We start from the raw sequence: 14,752 nt of genomic DNA on the forward strand, positions 1-14,752 counted from the left end.
CTGTATCAGCTGGGTTTGAATGAGGGGGTAGGAAGCACAGCTTCTGGAAATGGTAAATTGAGAAACTTCTAACTGTGCCTACCATGCCCCAGTGTCAAGATGGAGGATGCTAAAATGCATATATACCCTGTGTCTGCATCTGCTGTAGAAAATTTAGGGAGTAAGGAAAGGGTTCCTGGAGCCCACCTACTGTGGATTTACTGCCCTGACGTGCAGCTTTTTAATCTGATTCCTGTCTCAAAGTGTCCCACATGGGAAGGAAGAACACACAGGGCCTTTGCCCTCTTAAGAGTCTTGTCTTCAAGTCAGAGAAATGTAAAGTCCGAGAGTGGTTAGTGGGAGTTGATGGGACCTTGTTTGTATCCTGCTGGAATTATATCCTACAACCATTGCTGTGTTGCCAGTTCTGATAACACCCCTACTTCCTCTCATTCCCATACCTGACATTGGCAATTTCTGGCTACCCAGTGTATTCCCTACATATTTACACACATGTGAGCTAAATGCAGAGTAATCCAGTTTATTCCACTAAGCCATGAAGAAAGTGGCTTTCTTCCCAGCCTCCAAGCCTGGAAACTGAAAAACCACTTTGTCTTCAGCCCCTTGAACTCTTCTTAGGCCCACAACCAAGAGAACATCATGCCCAGTGGTACATGAAAAGGCACTCTGCAAATACCCTAGTTGAACAGGGTGAAGCCAAACTCACTCTGAAACAGACAGGGACCAGTTAAGGAGGATGGAAGGTGTTAATAGGTAAAAAACATGTCTTTGGTATAGCCAAGCTGCTGCAGGCTGGGGTGAGCTGCCTCCTGGATCAGAGCTGGTGGGCCGCATACCAGGATGAGTATGGCCTCCCCAGGGGGAGGAAGGTGCTCCTTGATCATGTCAGCAGTGACAAAGCCGGAGCTGTACTTCCAGCCTGAAATGGAGCAAAGCAGGAGAGAAGGATGGTTCTGAATTTTTCCCTGATGCTGGAGGCCAGGCTTCCCTACAAAAGCTTAGAAGTCTGCACTGCTGGTTCCCATAGACCCAAGAAGCAGACATGTGGAGGGCAGGTGTTCAAGTAGCCTGTGGCTCAGTCTATACTTAGTGCAGTGTGTGGAGTGTAAAGGGGGTATTTGGCACCTGCCCTTGGTGCCCACTTACAAACTGCAGCTCCCAGTCTCCTCCCACTCAGATTCTTGCATGCCCTATACAGACCAGGGACTCCGAGGATTAATCTCCTTTGGGGTAAACCTTAGAAGCAAAACAGACAAGGGTGGGAGCTGCCTCAGAATAAGGGACAGCAACATGGGTCATACCATCTGGAGGCCTGTCCAGGGTGTACCACAAGTTGAATTGGTCGGGGTGAGTCGTGGTGTTTTTTTCTAGTTCCTTTCTCAGCAAAATATCCTCTTCTGTCTAGAAAAGAAGCAACATTACAAATGGTCTCCGAGGGACAGCCAATGTGTCCCCACCTGAGATTGAACATACGGGTCTATACATTCACACCTGAACTGCCACTCATCTCAGAGAGCTTGTCAGAGTCCAGGGCCTTGTCTGCTACTCCCTATCTCTCTCACAGAAAGAGCTGGCGGGACTGAGGGGTGGAATGGAGGTACCAACAGTGTGGCTGCCCTCCAGCTGGAAGGATTGGCTGTGCACACCACTTTCTGCATGCAAAGGTATGCAGGCATTTCCTTGCATCCAGGGATCTGGCCTAGCAAGCCCAACAGACACGGGCTTAGTGCAGGTTGGCCTTCTCTAAGGAACCAGAGGAGGGCAGTGCTGGTGATGTAGAGAAGTCCACCTTCACATCTGGAAAAAGTAGGCCAATGCTCCACGAGAGTGCAGGCCCATGGCTCTTGTCCCAGTAATTCTACTTATGGCATTGTTTCAGGAAATGAAAGTTACCAAGTCATGCCCAGTTACTCATAATTATTGTTTATGACTAAAGTCTGTAAAGAACCTGAATGAAATTTTAGTAAAACATTACTTTGACTTTGGTATGAATATTTAAAGTTAGTGAAAGGAAAATGCTTATGTGATACCACTAAGTGAAAAAAAAAAATGTGTATGTGTTTATGAGGATGTGTCACATATACATACATAGTATGTATAGGAAAAAAAAAGACAAAAAGGCAAAGTATTTATATTCTTCTGAATTTCTTAGAATTTTTTCCAGGAACACTCATTGTTTAGTACTCAGAACAACAGCGGAGTAGGAATTAGGAGAAAGCTCAGACAATGTGAGAGTTAAGCAGAAACAAATGGAACAAGCCTGGCCTCAGCTTCTTCAGCTGCCAGCAGACTTGCTGAGCCCACTAAGCCTCCCACAGCCACTGGCAGCCGAGCAGCGTGTCCCCAGGCAATAGGAGAGGAATGAATTCATACAGAGCCCCAACTCAGGGAGCGTTCCATGCTGCTGCGACAAACACAGGGCTGACAGCAGAACTGACCTGGTTGGCAAAGAGAAGAGACATCTTGGTCCCATCGCTGCTGTTCTTGGTGATATGGCGAATGAGCTGCAGCATGGGTGTGATGCCTGGAAAACAGTGGGCAGGCCAGCCTGCTCCCATCTCCAGTGCCCCAGTTTCTGGCCTTTAGTGGACTGACACTTTCATTTGACCCTGGTTCTACCATTTTCCCTTCTGTCCCCCCAAACCCAAATGTGGGGAAGAACCCTTCATTTTGGGGTTCCTTCCTAATGCAACAGAAGGTCAAAGGCCCCTTTTCTGTTTTGATACAGGGTTTCATATCTCAGGCTCAACTCGTTATGTAGCCAGTGAACTTGAACTTCTGATCATCTCAATGACTTGAAATTACAGGCATGTGCCACCATGCTTGGATTTATGTGATGCTGGGGATTGAAGCCAGGGCCTCATGTGCTAAGCAAATACTCTACCAACTGAGCCATCTCCTCAGTCCTCCTTTTTTATTCTCCTATGCTATGAGGGAAAGAACATCTTGTGAGCTAGTTGATGCCCTCATTTGCATCATAGAATTCATAGCCAGTAAATATGGTATTAAAACCGCCTGTGATGGTGCCATACTAACTAACTCTAAATGTCTCCCTGAGGTTCATTCTCAAAGGACTTGGAGAGTCAGGCTAGAACTGGATCTTCCACTATTTAGGAACCAGTGAGCAAAGCCTGCCCAGGCTGGCCTCACAGGCCTGACTTGAGAGGCTCCCATGGCTTCTAGGAAGCAGAAGAACAGTGTCAGATTCTATATCTGAGTCTACATTTTCACCACCACAGCTGGGGATGAATCGCTCATGTCACCTCTCGCAGGGTCAAAGAACTCCCACGTTAGAATGGTCTTAGAGGAGCCCCAGAAAACTCTTACCTGTTCCGCCAGCAATCATCCCCAGGTGATGAACCAGTTTTTTTTCAGGCTCACTCATTTTGTCTTTTTTAACTGAAAGGGTCCCTAGAAATATAGAGAATGTTTCTGACTTCTGCAGCCCTTGTCTGGCAGCCTACAAAAGATGTCTGACTCTTTAGAGGCAAGTCCAGCTAAGGGAGAGGCAGCATTCCAAGACAGGAAATCAGACACAGTAGCTTCCCTGGCCACTTCAGGTATGCCAGTACACAGAGTGGAAATCGAGGCTGGGCATCTCAGGGGACAGTTGGGCCTTTCTTTAGGCAAGCTGAAATTAACTTGGAGCCTTAGAGGACCTTCCACATTCGTGGTGAATGAGTGAGTAAATGGAGAATCTGGGTGACCCAATTAATGTGGACTCTTTCCACCATGCACACCAGCAGGCACCTTTTATGTATCTGTGCCTGAGACAGTAATGAGGAAATTCCAGGGGAAGCATGCAAACTCTGAAATAAGTTTGAACAGTGACAGAAGTCGTTACACATACATTTATATGAATAAATGTGTGAAGACTTGAAGTATAAGCCCATGTGCCCCAGGGCTGAGGCACAGCACAGTAAGACCAGAGCAAGAATTTTCTAACTGTGAGGGGAATCCCCAAATGTGAGACCCTGCTGCAGCACCTGGTACCTGGCTCATCGTAGAACAGGCGCCCTGTTGGCCCTCGAAAAAGGATGGTGTCCCCAATTTTCATGTTCTCCAAGTACTGGGTCATCTTTCCTCCTTCAGGATACTTGGGGTGCACATTTTTAAAGTAGATCTAGAAATCAAGTACAAGTCTTTATACTTCCAAGCCTTTGGCAACAGTTGTACACAGCTGAAAAGTGCATTTGCCATCACAAGTCATGCAAGTAAATGCTGCCACACTCACTGTAGACACTTTAACATTTGTTTCCACTCCCACTATAAAATCTCCCAACAGAAAAATTTAGGGGAGAAAGGATTTATTTTAGCTCACAGCTCCATGTTAAAGTCAATCATTGCAAAGAAGTCAAGGCAGCTTGAAGCAGCTCACCACATCACATCCAAAAGAGAGAGATGAATACCTGCATGGCCTAGTAGTGTTCAGCTCACTCTCTGTACTTACACAGTCCAGTGTCCTCTGTCTAGTGAATAGTGTCACCCACAATGGGCTGGATGTGTCTACATCAACTAATATAATCAAGACAATCCACCACAGACATTTCCTCAAAACAACCTGGTATACACAGTCCCTCATTGAGGTTGTTCTCACGTGATTTCTACATTGTGTCAAGCTGACAGTTAAACCAACCACAGTAACCCTGTGAGGCACTGCAGGGTAAAATGTGGCATTGCTGATAAATGAGACTATTGGAGAGCACTGCCCAGGCCATTTCTCTGAGTCCCCTTAGAGAAAAGCACTGCTTTCTGTTCTGCCACATTTAGGGTACCTGGGGACTCCAGACAGTTGGGGAAGACAGGCATGTTTACCTTTATAATTAAGTCCACAAAGCCTTTATCATCGTCACTGGAGACAGGTGTGTAAGCCCTGATCACCAACTCATTGTTAATTTGGGCCAAAAGATGGACATAGTTACCTACAAAATATCAAATATGAAGTCTGAGAATAGTAAATAGAACCCAGGAACTTCCAAGATTCACTTTGATAATAGCTGCCCTGCCACAATCACACTGTAACTTGTGGAGTAAGACTTAATTAAGGGTGGGAATGGCTACTAAAAATACCAGAAAGAAGCCAGGTATGGTGGCTCTCACCTGTAATCCTAGCAACTTGGGCATCAGAGGCAAGACAAGTTCAAAGCTAAAATGGGCTATAAGTTGCAGAACAGACTGGGTTTAGAGGGAGACCTCGACTCAAAAAAAAAAAAAAAAGAAATGAAAAGTTTTCCATTTAAAGAAAACCATTGTCTTCATGAAGTATATTCTTCCTAACCTGGAGACTGAGAGGAATTCAACAGTACCCCACCTGTGTCCCAGCATAAGATAGGGTTTAGCCTCATGGGTGCTGCAGGGTCCCAGGACCTGGACAGTCCAGTTTCAAATAAAGCAGCAGTGTGTGCAATCTGGCCTTTGGCTCTGCTGAAAGGCAACAGGGACATTTATTGTGTCTCTGCCTGTCCAGAGTGGGATTCTATGGACCTGAAGAGCCAAAGACATCTGAGTTTGGGCTGTAGCCTGGTGGCAGATAGTGGGCCGCATAGAAATGCAGACTTCAGAGACCAAGGCAGTTAGTGCTGAGGGACAGGGCTGCATCAAGGGATGTTGAAAGCTAGAGGCAAAAGGCTTCAGGCCAGGTCCATATGGAATAGAAACTAAATGTGCCTGGGAAATTAGAAATACAGATAGAAATGGAAACAGACAGAGATGAAGGCCAAAAAGGAAGGAGGAAGAGTTGGGTGTCTGAGGACAGAGAGGCTAGTTCATAATGTTAAGCAGTGTAAGTCTGGATCGCGGAGGAGTCCCTTGAGACTGAGGTACAAACTTATAACCATAGCCTGATTGGGTACTAGGGACACTTGAGAACACAGGCATGAAGCAGCAGCTCCCTTCTGAGAGCTCACCTGAAACTGGGCACCAAGAAAGTCAATCACTGCATCCCCACACAGAAGGGAGCTGGGTCCAGGTCCCAAGGCCCCACCTCTAACCATCTTCACTTCAGCTGAGCTATGACCCACTAGGTTGCCCTGTCCCACTGACCATAGTGCTTCCACTGGTGACGGAGGGAAAGCAGGTCAGAAAAGTCTCTATGAATTCTATTTCTCAGGTGGCTTATGCTTTTATGCCACCTCCCAACAGGATGGTGGTGGCAGGCTAAGTAGAGGGATGGAAGGCCCAGTGACATAGCACTCTCACGTACAGAAGAGTGAGGGGCAGCAAGCGGGCTGGGGTGCGGGTGGGTGCAGCAGGATTCTTCATGTTATAATTTCATGGCTTGACAAAATTGAAGTCAGAATTTTCTTTGTGAGCAGGACACCGGTCAGACAGTCTGCTGGGAAGCAAGTGGCAAGGCTTCTTTGACCCACGCCCTGTCTATCAGGTATTCCTCCTCAGGACACTGGACTCACTCACTGGTTTAGAGGTGTTATGGATGAAACTGGAAATGGGACAACTCAAAATCTGAGGAGGACAGCTAGGGCTGGTTGCCACCATGGGTCCCTCCTCACGTGAGTCTCTGAACCCCTTAGATCATCCATCCATCCACGTAGGGCCTCTGCATCATTAGTGTCTTCCCACACATTTTGGGCCTTGACTCTAATGGAACATCTGTTCTCACCCCTGCACTATGAAGTTTCTTCACTATGAAGTTTCTGAGTTTTCACATCCACCAATCATTTTACCCCCACTGTACCTGAAGTAAGCAGACAGCCTTGGTAAATGCCACTTTATAGACGGAAGGTCAGAGAGGTTGAGGGACTGGCCTTAAACTGCATGGACAGAATCCTTTAAAGAGATGGTAGACCTTCTTACTCTAGGCTTACATCTTTTCAGTGCTCCTACCGGTATTGCTATTGTGACAGTCCAAGTGGAACAATGAAGACACTGTCCGCAACTCTACCTGCCTATCTCCCTCCATTCATGTGGTCCAGGATTATATCAGTGTGCCCTCCACATCCCATGAGAATGGGAATCCATTGCTAATAGGAGCTATGTTCCCCAAAGGCCCAGATTTGGAAATGTCACCAAGCACTGCTCACCTACAGGAAGCCCCAAGACATGGTCCGGTGAGGGCAGGCCAAAGCGGAATCTTCGGGTGTTGTGGTTGATTTGCTGATTTAAAATAATAATAATAATAATAATTCAGGCAGGTTCTGTTGGTTCTTTAGGAGTTTTGCTGTGTGTCCCAGATCCTTAGAAAGGTGTTCCATTTGGTCCTGAGGTAACTGCTCACCCCACCTTCCCAGGCAGCATTCTCAACCCCTACCCCTGTCCTCCTCTTTCACCTAACCAGGGGAAGGTTTAGGTGACCCACTACCTCCTTCTCAATCAAGGGCAGGGAGTACTTGGCTTCAGGGTCCTGTAAGGTGATAAGATGGTGTTTCTTTTTGATGCTCATTTTCTTCAAGGCCAGGAGACGCACAGTGGCACTAATGACACCAAAAGGCCAAGAGCAGGAACTGGTCCTGCCAGACAAAGTATGAACACAGCCCTCAGATCTCACCCATCCTGGGCTGGGCAGCTCCAAGCATGGCCGATCTTATGTCTCAAAGGACTAGCAGAGAGAAAGGTACTAACACAGAAGGCTGCCTGTGGAGACCAGAGGGCAAAGAGTTTAGCTGCAACAGGACACCTGGACCAGGCCTGTCATCTGCCCCAGAGTGCCAGTATCTCCAGGCCCTCTTTGCCCATCTGCCTCCATCCTGGCTACAGCCAAAGATGCAATGGCTGGGAAGGAGTGATGGCATTAGTTTTAACAGGTCACCTGGGACATGGCTGTGATATCCTTGCCAAGTAATGCAGTTAACAGCAAGGCAGGGCTCACCTCTCCAGAGACTTCCCACACTCACTAAGGATCCCCCTGGAGCAGTGCAGCAGTGAGTGGCTTGGGGACTCACTAGCAACTTCCAGGTAACCAAGGAAAACACCTGCCAGAGGTGAGGCCTGCCCCACACCCACCCTTGACTCCCCCCCTTTACTCCTCCCCCCGTCCGCTCCCCCTCCCCCGCTCCCTCACCAAGCCAGTTTGTTCACATCCCAACCCGTTCCAGAAAGGTCCACCGCTGCCCAGTCCTCTGGCTTAGAGGCCCAGAGTCCCCACCAGCTGGGAAACCGCCTGTGGGTCCTGCCCAAGCCATTTTGCCTGCAGCTGTTTCCAGCCCTGGGTTCCTTCCCGCCCGCGCCCTTCCGGCAGAACTCACCTGGAGCAAGATGTCTAACTTGTCCTCGAGATGAGCAGTGTCCGTTGATGGTCCTGACGGCGGACACCGGGAAATGGCCAGGGACGAGCTGACTCCTGCCGGGTAGCGACAAAGTCGGGCTTCTGTGTCACGTGACTCTGGCACAGGTCCAGCCCTGAGCCTCCTCTAGGGGCTGGCCCTGTGGGATAGAGCACACCTCCAGATCTCTTATTCATCTTGACTCTCTGCATCTTGACTCTCCCTGCACATCCTAAGAGCCTTAAGGAAAATTGAGCCTCCCCAGCTTGTTAACACCATGGCAAGATGGAGAAAAGAGTTGCTGTTAACTCATTTACAGTGCAAATTGGAGAAATGGGAGTTAGAGCTTAGAGGAAGACTTACTTAACATGCCTCCTGAGCTGTTATCCTGAGCGTCCCAGGACCAAGTTGTCTGCAGGAGGGGGTTGACTGAAGCGTGTCATACCTTCACAAGTGGGTGCCAGGACAAGACTCTGGGAGATAAGATGAGAAGTACAGATTGTGAGGGAACCTTGGTTTCCTCATCCATGCTTGCCAGTGGCAAAAGTAAACTCTCATTTCAGTTCAAGAGAGCTACAGAGGCCAAGAAACAGGTCCCTATCAGCTTGGTACAGCAGTTCTCAATCTGTGGGTCACAACTCCATTAGATATCCTTCAGTCAGGTATTTATATTACCATTCATAACAGTAGCAAAGTTACAGTTATGAAGTGGCAACTAAATAATTTTATCATTTGGAGTCATCATAACATGAGAAACTGTATTTAAGGGTCACAGCATTAGGAAGGTTGAGAACCACTGGGATAGGACCACAGTAATGGATTACCACAGACTGACTAAAGGAGATAATGGATTACCACAGTAATGGATTACCACAGACTGACTAGGCAAAGGAGGCTGATAATCCAAAATCAAGGAATGGGCCAGGGTGGTTCTTCTAGGGACTGTTGGGGAACAAAGAGCCTATGCTCTTCTCTTTAGCTTTTCTGTTTACATCATCTAATCTCTCTATGCATGTTCCAATTTCCCCTTGTAATAAAGACCTCAGGCACACTGGGTAGGGTTGTGAGGGAAAACAGCTCACATTAACCTCCACTCCAAGCAACAGGCTTTGGCAGGCACATGGAATGACACCTCCCATGATACCTACATGGGCCCACATGTCATTGCCAGATAACCTGAGTTTTCTTTGACAGCTTAGTTGTTTAAAATATAAAGTCATGGCTGGTAGTGCCTGCCTGAAGTCCTAAGTATGTGGGAGGCTGAAGCAGGGGGATCGAAAGCTCAAGAGCTCTCTAGGCTACAGAGTGAGTTTAAGGTCAACCTTGGCAATTTAGTAAGACTGTCTCAGAATTTAAAAGCAAACAAAAAACCAGCCAAACTACAACAACAGCAACGAAAAGAAAGGGCTGAGGATATAGGACACCATTAGCTTAGCACATGTGAGGCCCCAAGTTCAGTGTCTAGTATGGAGGGAAAAAAAGTGCCTAAAATGTAAAATGGTGTCTCATGGAGGCATTTACATCACATAAGAAGCTGCAATGAGGGACATCTTTCCTGTTCTGATCCCCAGTGCCCTTATCTTTATACAAAGCTATGACAGCTTAGAACTCTTGTCCATTTTTCTACTGAGTTAACTGTGTCACATCAAAGCAGATATTAAGACTCATAACCAAACCTCTGGCAGAATGCAGGGAATCAAAAAAAGGGGGGGGGGGGGAGTTAATACGACCTGGAGAGGACAGGTGTTCCACAAGGACCAAATATATCTGGGCACAGGGGTCTTTTATGAGACTAACAAGGACCTTGTATTGATGCAACCTATCAGATGTAGCCCTTGGTAGCTCAGTATCCAAGTGGGTACCCTAATCAGGGGAACAGGGACTGTTTCTGACATGAACTCGATGGCAGGTTCTTTGACACACACACACACACCGGGAAGAGCAGCCTTGCTAGGCCACAGAGGAGGACTTTGCAGCCAGTCCTGAAGACACCTGATAAACCAGTAAAAAGAGGCCTAAATGTATATCAGACAGATGACTTATAAAGGCTTTCTCCCAACCTGTAACTCTCTTCTTAAATCTTCTCCAGTGTGTGTCAGATGAGCAGAAATTTCTCATTGTAAGGTCGTCAGTGTCTGAGTCACCAAGATTAAATATTTACAGATAATCATTAACTGGATCTTAAATTTTTTTTCAATTTTAAATTGTGTATATGCATATATCTACAAGTATTCTCAGAAGTTTCTTTCCTCCTTTTCTAATGCCCTAATTGCTTTCATTGCCAACATCTTTTCTCAAAAGCTGTCTCTTGTCTGGTCACAACTGCAGCTCATTGTCTCTGCCAGACCACATGAGCAGCTTTCCTCTCCTCTCTGGCACTGGCCACCCTTTGTGTATTTTGCTACAAATGTCACCCAGGACAAAGTATCACAAGAGCCACATTTGTTTGACTGGAGTGAGCTTTATGAGGTCCACAGAGAGCCTAGAATACTCTAGGCACCAACACTGACCAATGCACCATTGTACTTTCCCTTGTTCTCTCTTTAAGGATTTGAGAATTAAGCATATTGGTGCTACCTGGCCAGAATCCCCCTCTGAGCACTGCAGGTTGGGATAGAACTGTGGCTGTACATGAATTTTGAAATGTTTTCAAGCTTGATACTCTTAACAGAAACATGACTAGGGCAGGTTGGGGATGTAGCTCAGTTGGTAGATTGATGGCCGAGGGTGCGCTGAAGCCCTGGGTTCATTTCCAGCAGTACATAAAGCAGGTGGAGTGATGCATACCTGTGATGTCAGCAAGTGGAGGCAGAGGAATCAGAACGTCAAGGTCATCTCAGGCCCTATAATGACTTTGAGGCCAGTCTGGGCTACAAGAGACTTTATCTTAAAACAAAAAGAAGGATGCTATGAAAAACTTTGCACATTTCCGAGGGACCTTAGAGATCTTCTCAAACTGCAAAAAGGCGAAGGCGACTGAGACTCCTGACTGACCAGAGTTGGCTTGAGGCTGTGATTGGGAAGAGTGAAAAAGAACAGCTTGCAGAATCCTATTCCTGTGGTCCTTCCTACTCCCAGGAATCTCCTTCCTCAACAGCTATGCCTGCTGAGCTCTCCACATTTATTTTCAGCAGTTGCTTCAACTCTTTCCAAACAGCGTCTGTTGGGGCAGAGGCTGAGCTCCAACCTCCAGAAGGTAGTGACTGTGAGTTCACAGCTTGGAGCAACAGGGAGTCAAACTGAACGTAAATTTGTTACTAGGGTGAACTTGCCACCTGCACAGGATTGTACCATCTGGGCATGAGAGCCTCAGGGGTCCAACCAGAGAGTGCTGCGGGAAGGAGAGGGGGAATGGAGACAAAGGAAGGGAAACAGCTCCAACTCCCACTTCAATAAAGCTGGGACTGGTGTAGCAAAGCTTACCATTCTCCTCTTCTCACTCCAAAATGTTGGTATTTTACGCTGTGAAATAAACAGTTTTCTGACAGGTTAACAGGAAGCATACAGACACAGAAGCCATTAGCAAAGTCTGAGTCTTGTGGGGAGGAACAGATAGTTGTCACCTGTATGTTACACAAAGGAAAAGGGACTTGGTGACAACACAAGCCATGGGATGGTCGAGGGAAGAAGTGTGCAGCTGGAGGGATGGTTCCGTGGTTAAGAACACTGCACTTCCATGGGACCCAGGTTTAATTCTTTGCACCCATCTGTAACTTCAGTCCCAGGGGATCCGAATCCTCTTTTGGCCTCTTTAGGTACCAAGGCATGCACATGGTGCACAGACACACCTGCAGGCAAAGGATAGCTGTACACATAAAATACAAATTCAAATAGTTAAAAACTTTAAAGGGGGGGCGGCAAGGAAGGTGTGTGTAACTGTCCTGGAAGCAGGGAAAACATTTTGGAGAGAGATACCTGTGCTTTTGTTCTTAAACTACTGATACAGTGGACCTAAAGGGAATGGAACTACTCCAGGAGTGTCATGATGGGGAAGGAAAAGCTTGAGCGGAAGCTTATCTTGGAGAGATTGTGACTATGTGCATGATGGGCCCAGGACCTAGGAAACAGTGGTGGGTCAATGATGGCCCTACACTTTGACCAGGATTGCTTGGTTACTGTACCTTGTACGCTCAACTCATGCTCAAACCGCATGCCAGGGCCCTGAAGATGGACTTAGGTGGTCGTTAGATCTCCATACTTGTTCCTCTTTCCAGTGTAGCTGCACAGAATCATTTCTATCTGCCTTTCACTATCATATGCCTTTTTATTGGCATGTTGAGGATCAGTATCCAAGTCTAACTTGCTAAGTTTGATAGGTCTCTACCCTAAATCTCCAGTAAGGAGGCACCAGAGGTTGTCTTGCAATGCACAGTCACCCACAGAGTAACTCTCAAAGGAAAAGCTGTGGCCATCTCTGCTGGGCAAGTTTAGGATCCTCCCACATCCACTCTTCCTGTGAAAAGATCTTTCCAAGATAAACAGGTACATTCATCTCAGAGGACAGGTCTTTGCCTTCATGCTCCTCTTACTTTACTAGCGTAGATAGATGTAAATTGGTTTCATAAATGGACATATTTTGAGCCATTTCCATCTGCAGTTTTATATGGTAAGGAAATGTATTTAGAGCAGGATATTTTACTTCGTGCCCTTGAGATGTCTCCATTGACGTTATTAACGTAGAGTCATAGACTTCACAGTGAAGCCTCACTCAGAAACTGGCTATATCAAGTTTCTATGCTACTCTTAAATGATCCTTAATTTTATCTATCTGTCCCCTATATTGTTCCCACTACTCCCTTTCTCCTTTCCAGCCCTTCTTGATAACCTCACTCCACATCCCCCATCCATCTATAAATACCTATTTTACTTCCCTTTCCTAATGACAGCTATCTGTTTCTTCTAGTCCCTTACTCTGTGCCTGTCCTCTGTGGTTCTGTGGATTGTAGCTTGGCTGTCATCATCATAAAAGCTAATATCCTTGTATAAGCAAGTGCATGCCATATTTCTCTTTCTAGGTCTGAGACACTGCACTCAGGATGATTTTTTTTCTGCTCCTATTCATTTGCTGGAAATCTTATGATGTCATTTCTTTTAATGGCTGATTAATGCTCCATTGTATAAATATATCATATTTTCTTTATTCTTCTGCTGAGGGACAAATAGGCTACTTAAATTTTCTGGCTATTATGAAGGAACATGGCTAAGCAAGCATCTCTGTGTTAGGATGAAGCATTTTTTGGGTATATGCTTAAGACTGGTATAGCTGAATCTTGAGGTAGATAGATTCCCATCTTTCTGAAGAACAGCCATAGTGGTTTGCACTCCACCAGCAATGGATGAGTGTTCCTCTTACTCCACATTCACGCCAGAATAACCTGTCACTTGTTTTGTTGATCTTAATCATTCTAACAGGTGTAAGATGCAATCTCAAGGTAGTTTTGATTTCCATTTCCCTTATGGTTAAGGGTGTTAAACATTTCTTTAAGTGCTTCTCAGCCATTTGAGTTTCCTCTATTGAGAATTCTTTGTTTAGATATATTCTCTATTTTAATTGGGTTATTTGTTTTTTATATCTAGTTTCTTGAGTTCTTTAGATATTTTCAAATTTTAATATTCAAATATTTCAAATATTCAATATTTTCAATATCAGGTGTGTAAAAATCTTTTCCCTTTCTGTATACTGCAACTTTATCTGAATTATAGTAGTGTCCTTTGCCAAGCAGAAGCTTCTCAATTTCATGAGGACTCATTAATTGTTGATCTTAGTGCCTGCACTATCAGTGTTCTGTTCAGAAAGTCTTCTTCTGTGGCAATGAGTTCTCTTCCATCATGTTCAGTGTGTCTGATTTTAGGATGAGGTCTTTGATCCACTTGAAGCTGAGTTTTGTATAGGCTGATAAGTACAGATCTATTTGGATTCTTTTGCATGCAGCGGTCCAGGTAGACCAGTATTATTTATAGAAGATGCCATCTTTATTTTAGTATGTATTTCTGGCTTCTTTATAAAAAATCAGATGTCCATAGATGTGTAGATTTATGTCCTCAATTCGATTCCATTTATCAATGTGTCTGTTTTAGTGCCAATGTCATGCTGTTTTTTATTAATATAGCTTGATAGTAAAACTTGAAACCCCCAGCAGGTTTATTATTCAGGAATTTTTTTAAGCTGTCCTGAGTTTCTTGTTTTTCCACATGAAGCTGAAAATTGTACTTTCAAGATCTGTGAAGAATTGGGTTGGGATTTTGATAGGGGATTGAACTGAATCTGTAGATTGCTTTGGTAAGGTAGCCATTTTTACTGTGTTAATCCCACAGATCCACGGGGACGGGAAATCTTTCAGTCTTCTGATATCTTCTCATTTCTTTCTTTAAGACTTGAAGTTGAAGTTTGTTTTGTTTTGTTTTTTTGTTTTATTTTTTTTAACATAAAAGTTTTTCACTTGCTTGGTTAAAAAACAACAACAACAAAACCCAAGGTATTTTATGTTATTTGAGACTCTATTGTGAAAGGTTTCTGATTTCTTTCTTAGTCC

The 14,752-nt window shown here is 45.4% G+C and overlaps 2 protein-coding genes across 2 annotated transcripts in view; both read right to left on the minus strand.

Annotated features, from left to right (window-relative positions):
* Positions 1-504: 504 nt before the first annotated feature.
* LOC129669258 (NADH-cytochrome b5 reductase 2) lies at positions 505-8,262 on the minus strand. Its single transcript, XM_055597420.1, has 9 exons — positions 8,202-8,262; positions 7,319-7,466; positions 7,041-7,113; positions 4,816-4,922; positions 3,994-4,123; positions 3,328-3,411; positions 2,439-2,524; positions 1,302-1,401; positions 505-919 (listed from the first exon to the last, which is right to left on the minus strand). The coding sequence occupies exons 2-9, from the start codon at positions 7,397-7,399 to the stop codon at positions 747-749; spliced, it is 834 nt and encodes a 277-aa protein (XP_055453395.1). The 5' UTR covers positions 7,400-7,466; positions 8,202-8,262; the 3' UTR covers positions 505-746.
* The window catches only part of Ovch2 (ovochymase 2), a 36,234-nt gene continuing 29,697 nt past the window's right edge, over positions 8,216-14,752 (minus strand). Inside the window, exon 16 of the mRNA XM_055597419.1 lies at positions 8,216-8,379. Within this exon, the coding sequence (XP_055453394.1) occupies positions 8,216-8,379 (164 nt within the window). The remainder of the gene's footprint in view (positions 8,380-14,752) is intronic.

This window comes from Psammomys obesus, unplaced genomic scaffold, assembly GCF_907164565.1.
Source record: "Psammomys obesus unplaced genomic scaffold, mPsaObe1.curated_primary_1811, whole genome shotgun sequence".
NCBI classification, from domain to species: domain Eukaryota; kingdom Metazoa; phylum Chordata; class Mammalia; order Rodentia; family Muridae; genus Psammomys; species Psammomys obesus.